At 33.6% G+C, this 14,162-nt stretch overlaps 3 protein-coding genes across 3 annotated transcripts in view; all 3 read left to right on the top strand.

Annotated features, from left to right (window-relative positions):
- The first annotated feature begins 1,788 nt into the window (after positions 1–1,788).
- The window catches only part of LOC141659540 (protein RETICULATA-RELATED 3, chloroplastic-like), a 91,082-nt gene continuing 78,708 nt past the window's right edge, over positions 1,789–14,162 (top strand). Inside the window, exon 1 of the mRNA XM_074466458.1 lies at positions 1,789–1,818. The gene's annotated coding sequence lies outside the window, so the exon portion shown is untranslated. The remainder of the gene's footprint in view (positions 1,819–14,162) is intronic.
- On the top strand, positions 1,790–6,022 carry LOC141659541 (cell division control protein 2 homolog C-like). The gene is made up of 6 exons (XM_074466459.1): positions 1,790–2,338; positions 2,419–2,530; positions 2,968–3,061; positions 3,234–3,303; positions 4,595–4,733; positions 5,709–6,022. Exons 1-6 carry the CDS (start codon positions 1,884–1,886, stop codon positions 5,799–5,801), a joined length of 963 nt encoding a protein of 320 aa, XP_074322560.1. The 5' UTR covers positions 1,790–1,883; the 3' UTR covers positions 5,802–6,022.
- Positions 6,670–7,496, top strand: LOC141659542 (calcium-binding protein CAST-like). Its single transcript, XM_074466460.1, has one exon. It carries the CDS (start codon positions 6,886–6,888, stop codon positions 7,459–7,461), a length of 576 nt encoding a protein of 191 aa, XP_074322561.1. The 5' UTR covers positions 6,670–6,885; the 3' UTR covers positions 7,462–7,496.

Genomic DNA, 14,162 nt, shown 5'->3' with positions numbered 1-14,162 from the left:
AAGCGAATTTTAGTTCGCAATTTATCTTTGGACTTAGTTAATTCTTCTTTTATTTTAATATTTTTTGAAATTGTCAATTTTAAAAAAAAATTGTAATAATTGAACTTAAAAAATAAATATACATAAATGGAGCGGATATCCGATCCAAAATCCGTTATCCAAACAGATTCAGATATGGATCGACCTATAAAAAATCCGGAGTCGATCCGATCTAAATCCGAATCCGAAACCGAAAAAATAAATGGATATGGATAAGAATTTAGGTCGATCCGATCCAAACCCGATCCATTGACAGGCATAGGCGGGGATGCGAGAATTTGATCATCTAGATATATTATGGTAAAAGCAACACAGGACATGGATCCGCTTAGACTTAACAATGTTCCGTGTAATTTCCTATTTTCGTGTATCAAATCTTAAATCTGAACCACACCCGAATTTATATTTGTGTATCAATTTGGTGACACTAAATTGAAACTAATATATTCGTGTTTACCCGCTTTAGTATACTAAATTACACATATTTTACACAAAAAATATTAATTGTTAAAAATGCAATAGATAATTAAATGGTGAAGTGTTCGCTCACGTAGTCAAGGAATAATAAAATATATTTTAGTATTTAAAATTATATATATATGTTATTTAGAAAAGGTAAAATTCACATTTGGTATTTAGTATATATGTATATTATATATTTTTAAAATTTTATTTATTTATTTATTCCGTGTACTTTCGTTCTGTGTCGTGTACCTATATCAGAAACCCAAACCCGACACTAATTATATTCGTATTTTTTCGTGTTAGTGTACCAACTTTTCGAACCCAGACACTAATTATTCGTGTCGTTTCGTACCGTGTTCAGTCTCACAATAAATAGTTTAAATGATGGTCATTTATAATGTTTTATCAGAGCATTTCTAATGATTGTTGGCTAAAATGACAGGCCAAATATTATAAAATATTGACTATCTAAAATTTACTAAACCTGTAAGGTTTATTTTTTTCACCGGAGTTGACTATATGATTAGCTATAGTTTAAAAATAATATGTTATCATTATTTGAAGTTGTTATAATAAAATATATTATTATGATATGGTAAGACATGATATGACATTTGGCAGGTTCAACAAATATGATCAATATTAACTATATTTTTAGTTAAGGAAATGTTCCATTAGAGTGTCTACTTTTTTACAAAATCTCTATTATTTATATTTATTATATGTCATCTATACTTTTAGCTAAATGTTTTCTTGACTCGAAGATTCTCTTCGATCGTTAATAAACTCTTTAGAAATTTGCGCGATATTTCTCTTCGGTCGTTAATAATCTGTTTAGAGATTTGCGCGATATTGCTTCTGACAGATTGAATTTAATGCATCCCTTAAAAACGCCTATATTATCATATTTTTGACCATAATTTTTCTTTAAAAAAACCATATGTATCTTTTGTCAAAAACATTTAAAAAAATTAAAGTGCCAATAAGTTTTTCATCGTTTCATATATATTTTTTTACCCATTTTTTCTTCGGTGTTTTTGACATCCAAAGTCCAAACCAGACCAAAATATCTAAACATTTACACAGGTCCGTGGGCTTAAAGCCCACCAATCGCCCTACAAAACTCAAATATAGAATTTGGGCCCAGTCTCAACAAAAAACCAATTAGGGATTTTTCAAAATTTGAAATGAGAGAGCGGAGGGAAGCACGTGCCACTTTTGTGCCTGCCGTTGTAGCCCCAACCAAAACCCCCAATTTCATTTACACATCTATATATATAGATCGAGAGAGAGAGAGAGAGATCGAGAGAGATTGAGAGAGAGAGAGATTGTGTGAGAGAGAGGGAGATTGAGAGAGATTGAGAGAGGAGTCAAGAGAGATGGAAGATAAGTACGAGAAACTCGAAAAGGTGGGAGAGGGAACATACGGCAAGGTTTACAAGGCGAAAGACAAGGCGACAGGCCAATTAGTCGCTTTGAAGAAAACTAGATTAGAAATGGATGAAGAAGGAGTGCCTCCAACAGCTCTTCGCGAGATTTCATTACTTCAAATGCTTTCTCATTCGCTCTACATTGTTCGTCTCCTCTCCGTCGAGCACGTAGGCCATTCCAATTCAGCTCTTGTCGATCCCAATTGCGATATCAAGGATCAGAAGAAGAAGAAGCCTAGTCTTTACCTTGTTTTCGAGTATTTAGATACTGATTTGAAGAAGTACATTGATTCGCATCGCAAGGGGGCTAATCCTAGGCCTTTGCCTAATTCGCTTGTCCAGAGCTTTCTGTTTCAGTTGTGTAAAGGCGTCGCTCATTGTCACTCTCACGGTGTTCTTCACCGGTTAGTTTGTTGTTTTTCTTTCCTGTTTTTGTTTTTTGATTGGCTTGTGATGATGAATTGTATTGAATTGTGTGTTTTAGGGATCTGAAGCCTCAGAATTTGCTGGTGGACAAGGAGAAGGGGATTCTTAAGATTGCGGATTTAGGTCTCGGAAGGGCTTTTACTGTGCCTCTTAAGAGTTATACTCATGAGGTGAGTACTTCTAAACTATTATCGCGTTTAATTTCATATGTATGTGTTTCGCGTTTATGTTGTAATTAAATTTGAATTTAGAATGGAAACATGGAATTATCACCACTGTGGCTACATAGTATTTACTATTAAATCAATTGTGCAAGTCATTTATGCTAATGTAAATGGTGAATTGCGGTACCGTATGAGGTTATTTTTATTTTTGTAAAGGGTGATTTGTAAGGCGTTTATAGGATTTCCGTGTTTTTTAAGATGGTTTTAAATAGCGAGTCGCGGGACTGTATAAGGTGATTTTTATTTTTGTGAAGGGTGATTTGTATGGCGTTAATAGATTTCTGTGTTTGAAGATGGTTTTAAATAGTTGTCATATTTACTGTTGCGTAGTCGTACTCTGGGAGCTGACAATTCCATTTATTTGGTGTTTCCAAATACTGCAGATTGTTACTCTGTGGTACAGGGCTCCAGAGGTGCTCTTGGGAACAACTCACTATTCAACGGCTGTTGATATGTGGTCTGTTGGTTGCATTTTCGGTATGTTCCCCCTTTTTCTTCTCCACGAGTCAGCGTGGTCCTTCTAGACTGTATAGTTTCTGTATTACTTTTGTTCATTGGCATACATGAGCTTTACCCCTATTTCTTCGGAGTATGTGCTGCCTAACAATACCAGCATAGATAAAATTAACAATATCTATTACTTTTGCAGCTGAAATGGCAAGAAGGCAAGCTCTTTTCCCAGGTGATTCTGAGTTTCAACAACTGCTTCACATATTTAGGTACACCTTTGCAGCTCCTTAGAAATTCTTACTATGTTGTTTGATACTTTTGCTTGACATGTTCCAATTTAAAACAATGAATTTTTGTATTCAGTTCAGTTCGTTCACATATCTTGGTATCAACTTCTGCGCATGGATCATGTTAATTCTGCTAATAATAAAGAGTGTTAATTTTCTTTGTGTCATGATATATTTTCATTTGCTATTTTCTTGAGGTGGGGTGTTGCTTCAGTGCAACATCTACATCTATGACTTCTGGAAAATATAATGATGTTTGTATTAAGTTACCAACTTCCAAGAAATCTTCAACCCTTCACTGAAAACCCCAATTTCAATTATTTATTAATTTGTTTTATGAGATTATTGAGGAAATGTGAGGTTTGATACCATGTTAATTTACCATTTGTCCCAAGTTCCAACACCTTAATATGTTAATAGAAGGCTTAAATGAATAATAGGTTTTGAGCACACCCTCTCACTTAAGGTCCCAATATTTTAGTGGATCCCCAGGAGCCCGTTGTTTTGTGGCAATCTGAGATCTGTTAGCGATAAGAAAGCAAAGTAGATCATAAGATCCCGTTAATTTGGGGTTCATAGAGGAGCCTACTTGGATCCCATATCTTAATAGTTTTCTGACTCCTAATGGTAGCAGACAAGAAAAAAGTAGACATAAATTACTACTAATGTTTTGTGTTCTATGGCATGTCAGATAAATTCCAAAGATATAGGTTGCTGATAAACTGACCTTATGCTGTATGCTATTCTCTTGCTTTGTTCTCTAAAGGCTATGTTTGAATAAGAGAGCAAATATAACAAGTAATTGTATTACCTAATTTATAATTCAGTCACAATAAATTGACCTATATCAGTTTGCATGAGATGAGAGCCTAGATCTACAACTTAAAATATCATATTATTTGCAACTAAATCTTGATTATGAGATATAATCATATGCAGCTTAATCACACTGACTTTGATTACACGTGTATACTACACTAAATAAAACTTGTTAATATAGAAATGCTATGTGCTGGATTTTGTAAGTTGCGTATTCTTTTTCAAATTTATAGTATTTGATTTATACATATGGGATAGAGGGAAGATGTGCAAAATAGAATCAGAATGAGAAGATGACATTGATAAGTAAGAGGTTGTATATGAGGGTCTGGGTCAATTATCTATGTGTCCTATTTACGTACTTGCTTCTACTCTACAGCTGGAAATTTTACTCTTGGATTAGTTACTATTCTCATTTCAGTATTAACTTAATGTGTTTTGTTTGTCGTGGAAGGTTGTTAGGAACACCAAGTGAAAATCTGTGGCCAGGAGTTAGTTCTATGCGGGACTGGCATGTGTATCCTCGATGGGAACCTCAGAACTTGGCACGTGCTGTTCCATCATTGGATGCTGATGGTGTTGATCTCCTATCGGTAACTACTTGAGGCTATTCTTCTGTTTTGCTTTTATTTAATTATAACTAGCCTTGCCATCTAAGAATGTGACCCTGGCTTTTCATCAAGGTTGTTCTTTAAAGGTTTCTCCCGATGTACCTGAGATATAGGACTAATTTATGCACCTCAATATTTCATGTATACACTTTATCCCTAACAGCTTGACCACATTATAAGAATCCATGTTTTAGAAGCCTGTAGATTCTTCAACTGCATAATTTCTACCAAATTAATTTTCAACTACCATAAACTGATATCTTATTATTCTACAAATCCAAATTCGTTTGTAATTGTGAAATGATTCTATGCTTTATGAACCACAATATGTCTTGGGAACTCTGAAGATGGCTGTAGTGCAGATTTTCTAACTGTAGCTAGAAGTGGTATTAATAATTCTTATCTTCATTAAAGAGTTGCATATCGGGATAATGGCATCATACTTGCATGAATTATTAACCACTGGAACTGGATAGCAGACGCAATATTCTGGATTGAGTCTGATTTATTCCAATTTAGTGATGCAGAAAGTATTCACTAGAAAATAATGTCAAGAGTTGTAGTTGTTTATAAACAGGTTCCATGTTTTGATACTCGAAAGAACCTATACATATAGCTGAAAACCCCATGAGAGAATGATATCATCAGTAAGGATAAATGCCCAAATAAACTTGCAGTGATCCTTGTTCCTGTCATGCTTATCTTGCTAGCAGGCAATATTTGTTTGTGTCTAGATTACTAATTCATGTAGACCAGTAAGTATAGACCTGCACTGACTATTGTTCGTGTTACACAGATAGGTAGCGATTGTCGTTTCTAATGAGTTGTATACTTTATGATTCTATTGCCAGAAATCTGTTTGTCCAAACATAAATAGAAAAGTCTTTTATGCTGCTACACAAATTATGTTTATTTATTGCGAGACTAATACTGTTATGCTGTTTCATGCTTTTACAGAAGATGCTCAAGTATGACCCAGGTGACAGGATATCAGCCAAAGCAGCTATGGATCATTCCTACTTTGACAGCTTGGACAAGTCACAGTTCTAAAGTACTATAGTCTATAGCTTGTTATATTTCTCTCATCATCTTGGTGATTCGGAATGTCATCATCTTGGTGATTTGGAATATCATCTTTTATCTTCGACAAACTCTTCTGTACGACTGACTGTATCCGTCAAGTTTCTCCGTATTGTAAAATGTGAGCGAATTTAGCTTGGATGCACCAATTTTATACTCACATATAATCTCGAAAATAATTTGGTTTTATATACATTGGCTTAATTTGCCTTGTTAGATACGTTCAAAGAACCCCTGCGACCCGGTAAGCTGTTCCCCTGCAGAGTAAGTAGTCTTTCCTTGAACTTCTGTTCATTTCGTAGTCGAAATGATGTTAATAGATTGTTAAGGAACCAGTTACTCTCGACGTGTTAGAGAATGACCCTTCCCAGGATCTTATATTATTCCAACACTCCCCCTCACTCGAAACCCATTTATGGGTCGAAGAGTGGATCACGGACGCCCATCTTTGGGGTATAAATTTGTCTTTCGTGTCCCTCATAAATTGTGAGAAATGTTTGGGGTGACAGGGATTGAACCTGAGACCTCAAGGCGTTATAGAATGACTCTTTTCAGAATCTTATATTATTCTTAACACAGATTAATTAATAGGAGTTAGTTTCCAAACATTCTTTTTTAGAAAAAATGCATGTTTGACGGCCATTTTCGAAAACAATTTTGACAAATTCTTCTGCACCTCTGCAAAAAATTCCAAATACAGCAGCTGTATTTTTGCATTGTAAAATTACATTGGTGGTAGAAATTTATATTTCTCATTTGAACGTGAGAAAGCGTAATCTGCGGGTCCTTTCTCTCTACTCCATCCATTTTATATACATTTCTCTTAATTAGTTCTTCTACATGGTAGGACACAGATCTAGCTGGCTCATAAATTATTTCTTCGTAATTATATTAAATAATTTCTGCATCGGTGGATTTGTATCTGCTGGCTAAGCCATACCCTCATTCATGAACAGCTAGCTAGCTAGAACAGATCGCATCATTGTATATATTTACGCAAACTTGTTAGTCAGATTTAGAAAATTATTTTTTTTCGAGTTTTTTGTTGTTGAAAATGGAGGGAGGTGATCAAGGCAAAGCGTGGAAAAGGAGTCTCTCCAGATCGAGTTCAAACAGCTTCAAGCTCCGAAGCCCGAGCCTGAACTCAGTACGTTTACGTCGTATTTTTGACATGTTCGATAAGAGCAATGATGGAATGCTGACAGCCGACGAGCTCAGTCAGGCTCTCAGCATTCTAGGTTTAGAAGCTGATCCATCCGAGATTGATTCCATGATCAGTTCTTACGTAAAACCAGGCAACCCGGGCCTGACTTTCGAAGATTTCGAAGCCCTTCATCAGTCTCTTAACAACGCTTTTTTTGCGGATGACAATGAGAATGCTGCTCTTACTGAACAGGATAGTCAGGAATCGGATTTGTCAGAGGCGTTCAAGGTTTTCGATGAGGATGGCGACGGATTCATTTCTGCTAAAGAATTACAGGTTGTTCTGGGCAAGCTCGGGTTCCCCGAAGGCCGCGAAATTGATCGTGTTGAGCTCATGATATCTTCTGTGGATCGTAATCGCGACGGCCGAGTCGATTTCTTCGAGTTCAAAGATATGATGCGCAATGTCATGGTGCGTTCAGGTTAAAAAAAAAAGAAGCTTCTGTTGTTTAATTTTGTGTTGTTTGGGATTGTGTCCATAGAGCGCTCAATGATGAGATTGAGTTTTGAAAATTGTTAATGTGGTTTGATTAGGATCCCCAAACTTATATATTTTTTTAGGGGAATGCTATTTTCATAATTGTTTTTATTTTTCTAGTAAAAAATATGTTGAAAACACAAAACCTCGATCACATAAACAATCCTTGCAAGAAAATTAATGCAAGGATAATTCGGTATTTTCACCTTTTTAGCTCTGAAAACAATATTTTCCTTTTTTATATCATTTTATGTTAATATTCTTTGTTGAAAATTGTTTACGTTTAGGTTATTATGTTATTTCCAATGTTTATGCATAATGATTAAAATTATTATATATTATCATGATCGACTTTTCCTATATCTATCAGTGTATAATATGTAGGAAAATTATCCAAAATATCTACATTTTTAAACTGAATTTTGGAAATTCACATAGTTTTAAAAGAAATATCAATTTCTTTTTTGAAGTTTCAATTTCAAAATATGATCTATAATTTTTATTACCCAAAATGCAATCTTATTTCGATTTTCTGAAAAGTTAATTTTATGTTGCATCATTAAATTAACTTTAAAATTAATATGCCATTTTTGTAAAAAATAAAATAAATTACTCATAGATTATGAAATTTATATACAGTTAAACCTCAATAAATGGCTTACCCTAAATCGTTCTCTATATTTTTCTAATTTACGAATTTGATTTCACCTACCAACACCAGCACCAATCATTAGCACTCTCGAAACTAATCCGCTCTATGAAGTTTGAGTATGGTATATAAACATGAAAGATTAAATTTATCTTCGCTAAAATTACTACTTTATGTCATATAATCACGTTGAATTCACTAATTTCTACAACAAAAAATACTAATATCTACAACAAAAATCATTTATTTGTAATATAGAAATCACGAAAATCTTATCCACAAGTAAATTAACTCATCCTCCCTTAACATCGTCAATCTCAGATATACTCCAACCATCGTTGTTTTTATCATCGTGTCACGTCTTACTTTTTTTCTTTATAAATTAAAAATTAAAAAAAAAATTATATAATTATATTTAATAAGAGAATTAAAGTGCGTGTCGAGTCTCCGTCCCCCAATATAAAGAATTAAGGGAGACGAAGGGAGTGTATAATAATATTTAATGCGACATGCATAGTTTATATTAACAGTGTAAACGCTATATGTCTGCAACTACTGATTAACAAGGTAGAACTAATTAGAGCTTAAAGGAACAACTAAAAACACACACAATCTAGTCATCAATGGTACCAAATCATTTCCGGTAAACAGGTTAACAATACTCTTTCAACACTGTAGATATGCATATGTGATCTAGTCCATGAACTCCTCAACTCCACCAACAAGTCAGACCATGATTTAACGGAACAAGTATCTCAAATTTTGAGGGGCACATTTATATGCAAGTTTATATAATATTATATGTCAAAAAATTAAAAATAAGTATTAATTTGTTTATTCAAAAAAGTAATTTATAAATAAAACAAAGATGAAAAATAGTAAAGATAAAATTTTTAAAATTATTATATTGAGCAAAATTATAAGATATTATTTATGAAATAATAATCTTTTTGATAAATAATTTATAATATTGATTTTAATAATAAAATATAACGGTAAACAATAATTTTTATTTAAAAAATTTGTACACTATATCATTTTTTATTAATTTTATTTAGATGATTAATTGCAGCTGCAAAATATTTTAAGGCCTCTTACATTTTCCCAGCCATAAGTACATTGACGATTCGAGTCTTTATAAGCGCTTTCTGTCCAAAGCTCAGCCTTTCAACAGCCTCAGGTTCTTCTGGCAGGGGTCAATCGTCTTCCCAGTTTTCCTGGAGTTACAGATGACAAAAATAAATATACCAATTTCAGTTCAGTTTATGCTTCTGGTGATCATTCTATTCCTATATAACTTCAAATTTAGAATATAACCAAGGATTTCATATATATCAAAGAGTAGCACAAGTCTGCTCTTGCAAACCATATAATTCTCTTGTCAGACCAATACTGCCTCTATCAAGAAGTCACCTAAAATAATGTTGATTTCTTCAACATTGTTTGGATTACTAAGTTTATAAAAGAACAAACAAGCAAAGCTAATTAACTGGCATCTGGAAAACAAACTTAAGTGTCAGATGATAATTAGTTCTTTAATAGTTTATAAATACGATTTACTGAATGACATAAAAATCTACATAATACAACAAGTGTTACATATTAACTTCACCTGGAACTTATGAATATTGTCATTTTCTTTTTCCGCCCTGAAAGGTTGTCTTAACAATTGTTACATAAAAAACTCTATAAATTGCTTAGCGAGTAATTACCTTATAATTCCTTGCGGTGAAAAAGAAGGAGAGAAAATTTGCTTAGAAAAAGAAAGTATAGAGTGAATTTTTGTGGAAGTGAAGTGTGAGAAATGAACTCACACCTCACTCCTTATATAGCACTCAATACGAGATAACTCAACCGTCTTTGGGCCAAAAGAAATTGGGTCTGTCAATCATCAAGGGCGGTAAGCCCATAAAATTCAAAATTTTGGAATACTCTATCAAATTCGAGAATACTCTAGAATGTTCCTTACCAAAAAAACAAAGATATAAAATTATTTAACCAAAATTTGTGAAAATAAGAATTTCAAACAATGCCCAGAAAACACAATTCCTAGGGGCGGTTCAAACCATGTCTCTTAGGCGGGGGCGACCCACGCCTAAGATATACTGAAGCTATAAAAATCAACCACACTATGCGTGGTTCATAGGTTGTCTCCTAGTTGGGGGTGACCCACGCCTAGGATATATGTGAGCATGAGAGCCAAACAACGCCCAGAAGACATAAATCCTAGGGGTTGTTGGCAAAGTATCTCCTAGGCGGGGGTGACCCACGCTAGGATGAATGGTAGTATGAGAACCAACAACGCCCAGGAGACATAAATCCTAGGCGTTGTTGGCACTGTTTTAGCTTCATGTGACCACTTCAGTATAAATTGAGTACTACAGGAAGTAATAGTTGTCAAAGAAGAAAATTAAGAAAAGATTTAATTCTTAATCATCAAGGTTTATAATATTTGAGTGTTGCTTACAATTCAAAATCTTTTGAAACTTTCTTTTCAAATCAAGAAAGTTGTCCACACTCAACCTCAAATTTCATACTTAAATCTTAATTTTTTTCTTACAACTGAAACACTTGAATTCTTTTCTCAAATGTTTCCAAAAATCAAGTGTCATAATTCTTGAATTATGTTCACCACTCATAAACAACATTTAGTTGGTTAGTTGGTTAGGGACTACTTGTTGAGATAGATCTTGATGATACTAACTAAGACACAGAGGTTTTATCAGTCTTTACTGAAGACTCTGTGATAGCTTTCATCAAACACATTTCAAGTGTTAGTTCTTTGCAAGAAGAACAAAGATTTGAGATCATGGTACATGACAGGTAACCTGATCAAGTCCTCTCTAATTCAACTGGAGGTTCTCATTATTGATGAACAACAACTGTCATAACCACAGTATCTACTGTGAGTCTAATTGTGAATTCACAAGGTATAAATACTGGTATTACTTTATCAGCATTTAATTTAAATATTGATTTAGTTCTTTCAGCATTTATAGTATACTTTTTATGATATAAATCCTATTGATATGATTACATATAGACCTTACAAAGGACTACCTCTAGTTGTATGATCACATATCACCCTTCTTTAGCCACCTCTTATTTCTGTAGGACAATCATTCTGAGCCTTTTTCTGAGATATGTGAAAAGATTGAGAGAAAAACATAATTTAAGAGAGGCAGGATTCTTCCTGGCAAAAGAATAGGTAGATGAGAGATATGATTTAGTAATCCTTGTGAGGAAGCTCTGACTATTAAAAGTCATGAGATATGTTGTGTAATAAGTAGTGAGACTACTTTAAAAGAATAGAGAGGTTAAGTTTAATTTGCTACATGTTTGCAGATGCTCAGAGTACTTAAGGAACAGATGCTGAATAGCAGTCTGTTGCATCTCAGGAACACTCTGATGTATCAAAGGCTATTGATCTCCCTGCAAGTCTAAGTACTAATACTTTCTCGCAGTTCATACATTCTATTATTCCATCACATGAGATAATCCTTGTTTTTGTTGAAAAATAGTCCATTCATTCTTCTATTCCATCAAAAGAGATAATCCCTGTTGTCGCTGAAGATGAAGTAGCACAACAGTTCATTCATAAAGATTCATCCATTTCAGAATCACCACAACACGTTACAGGAACTGAAGTTCTGGAAGTTATTGAAGCTCCAATTAATTTATCTACAATAGTTGAAGATGTGGAGATAACTGCTGAAGGTGTTGAAGCTTCTGAAGCCACGAGATCAATTTTTCATTTTATTCTGCATATTGAAGCTAAAGATAAAATTCAAAAATTAGTGCAAGATCCAACAACTATTGAAGAATCTAATGATGGTAAAGAAACTCATGTAAATGATCTTTTCTTTTCTAAAGATATGCATGTGCATGTTCGATAATAGAAAATGACAGAGTTAGATGCAAAGAAGAAGTAGGATTATTCTGATAATCTCTGGAATGTTTATTGGAAAGATACTACATATCCTATTTTCAGCACACGTGCAGTTGAACATCTGAAAACAGCAGAACAAAAGATTATAAATCCTAATATGTTATATCATTTGAAAGCATCTACTTTGGTTGTCAGATCCTTACACACAGCTCATGAAGCAACAACTACTCAAATCAATCAGATTAAAGAATCATTGATTGCTTCAGAGCTGCTTACTCATCAGAAAATTCAGAAACAAATTTAACCAATAGTTACCAGCAAAATTTCAATTGAAGCCAGTCAAGCTAGATTGGAAGCTAATCAAGCTCAAATGTCTGATCAACTTACTAAAGTACATAATTTAATGGAGCTGATAATTGATTGTGACTACTAAAATGCAAAAATCTTCACAAGTCACAACTGTTGGTAATGAAGACCAAGGTACTCTGGAGAAAAAAGCTGGTGCTGAAGCAAACTAATATCTTCAAACTCTGAAAATTAAAGGAAGAAGGACAACTCTATTATACAAAAATCCAAAGATTCAATTATTTGATTCTGAAGTAAGTTGAAGAATATTTGCAAAGGAAAATCCTGGAGTTGATCTTGAACAACTAAGGCAAACGGGGGAAGACTTTAAAAATTCTATGAAGACAACAAATGCTGATATTGCTATTATTTCTCAAGTACTTTATGAAGATGATCCTATGAACAGACCAACCAGAGGTATAGTTATAAGGGAAATCAGTCAGGCAGAAGGTGAAAGATCTCTCAGATCACAAGCTATTGGAACTGCTGACATGAAGCTTAAAGGAAAGGGGAAGAAAAAAGAAAAGTCAAAGATTTCAAAATCAAAAGCCAAAGCTGAAGATAGTTTCTAAGAATTTAAATCTTAAACTCTGATAGATTTAATCTATACAGTGTGCCCGTTTGGAAAATTTTAAAATAAGTAACTTATGACTTAAAATTAATAAGTGGCTTAAAAGTGATAAGTATATAATACTTATAAGTTAGTTAAAGTGTTTGGTTAATTTTACTTATAAGTCAGATTTTTTTAACTGAAATGAGCTAAAATAAATATTTTTTAAATATTATTATCTTAATTCATGACTTTATTGTATTCTTAAATCTTTGATCAATTTTTTCTCTCTCGAATGAGAGTCGGCCGCCCTAACTTCACCAAACCCTAGCCGCCCTACCTTCTTCTTCACCCTTTATACCCATCTCTATCTCCATATTCATCTACATCTTCTCCTTTTATTCACTTTTTCTTTAATAAAATCGAGATTTGTTTTACAAAACTCGAAAAATCTATTACAGTTCTTCACTTTAGTTTTCAGATCTACTAAGATAAGAGTCTGGATTTTATAATAAAATTCAGTTTTTTGGATTCAAAATCTGTGGTCTAACAACATATTACAATTTGGTGTTATTCCGAGATTTTTGAATTTTGGTTTTTTTTTTCGTATTATTCTGTTTAAGTTATTATTTGTGTGTTTGATTGTCTCGCTTTATGCGATGTGTCTCGCTTTGTGCGATGTGGTGGTTGTGTTGAAAATGAATTGGATGGTGTATCGGGAGATCTGGATATCTCGCATCAACAACACTTTCGGCAGGTCTATAGCTGGTGTCCGGCAGGTAGATAGCTGGGGTGCGTTTGGAACGGTGGTGAAAATCACATGTGCTCACCTCTCACAAAAATATTTGTTCATAACATGAGGCCTCTAAACTCAGTTGTTGCAACTGAGTCCTTTGAACGTTGCAATATCAATCGAATTAATGTGAGGGTCAATTGTGAAACTACTGTTTACGGGGGAGATGCGTGTTGGATTGTCCGGGAAACCATTACCTTCATTTTTAATTTTCAGAATATGTGTATTCAGTTTGTTAAGCAATCCGGAAACAAAATAGCTAATGATTTAGCTCTATTTGTTTTTCAACCTGGTTGCATGATCGGTTGGGGGTTTGTCCCGATTGAATCTCTTTCAAGTTATTAATGAAATCTGCTTAAATTTGGCAAAAAAAAAATCACGACTTTTAAATTAACTTAACATTTAAAAACATAAATTTAAAAAC

The sequence above is a fragment of the Apium graveolens genome, chromosome 5, assembly GCF_009905375.1.
Source record: "Apium graveolens cultivar Ventura chromosome 5, ASM990537v1, whole genome shotgun sequence".
Lineage (NCBI taxonomy): Eukaryota > Viridiplantae > Streptophyta > Magnoliopsida > Apiales > Apiaceae > Apium > Apium graveolens.
The sequence above is the reverse complement of the archived record's forward strand: the minus strand, read 5'-3'. Positions and strand labels throughout refer to the sequence as shown.

What these genes read in the sequence shown, in the direction of transcription:
- LOC141659541 (XM_074466459.1), top strand. Translation starts at nt 1,884, where the DNA reads ATGGAAGATAAGTACGAGAAACTCGAAAAGGTGGGAGAGGGAACATAC. An exon ending in TCTCACGGTGTTCTTCACCG is followed by an intron (nt 2,339 to 2,418) that starts GTTAGTTTGTTG and finishes TGTGTGTTTTAG; the next exon opens with GGATCTGAAGCCTCAGAATT. An exon ending in TTAAGAGTTATACTCATGAG is followed by an intron (nt 2,531 to 2,967) that starts GTGAGTACTTCT and finishes CAAATACTGCAG; the next exon opens with ATTGTTACTCTGTGGTACAG.
- LOC141659542 (XM_074466460.1), top strand. Translation starts at nt 6,886, where the DNA reads ATGGAGGGAGGTGATCAAGGCAAAGCGTGGAAAAGGAGTCTCTCCAGA.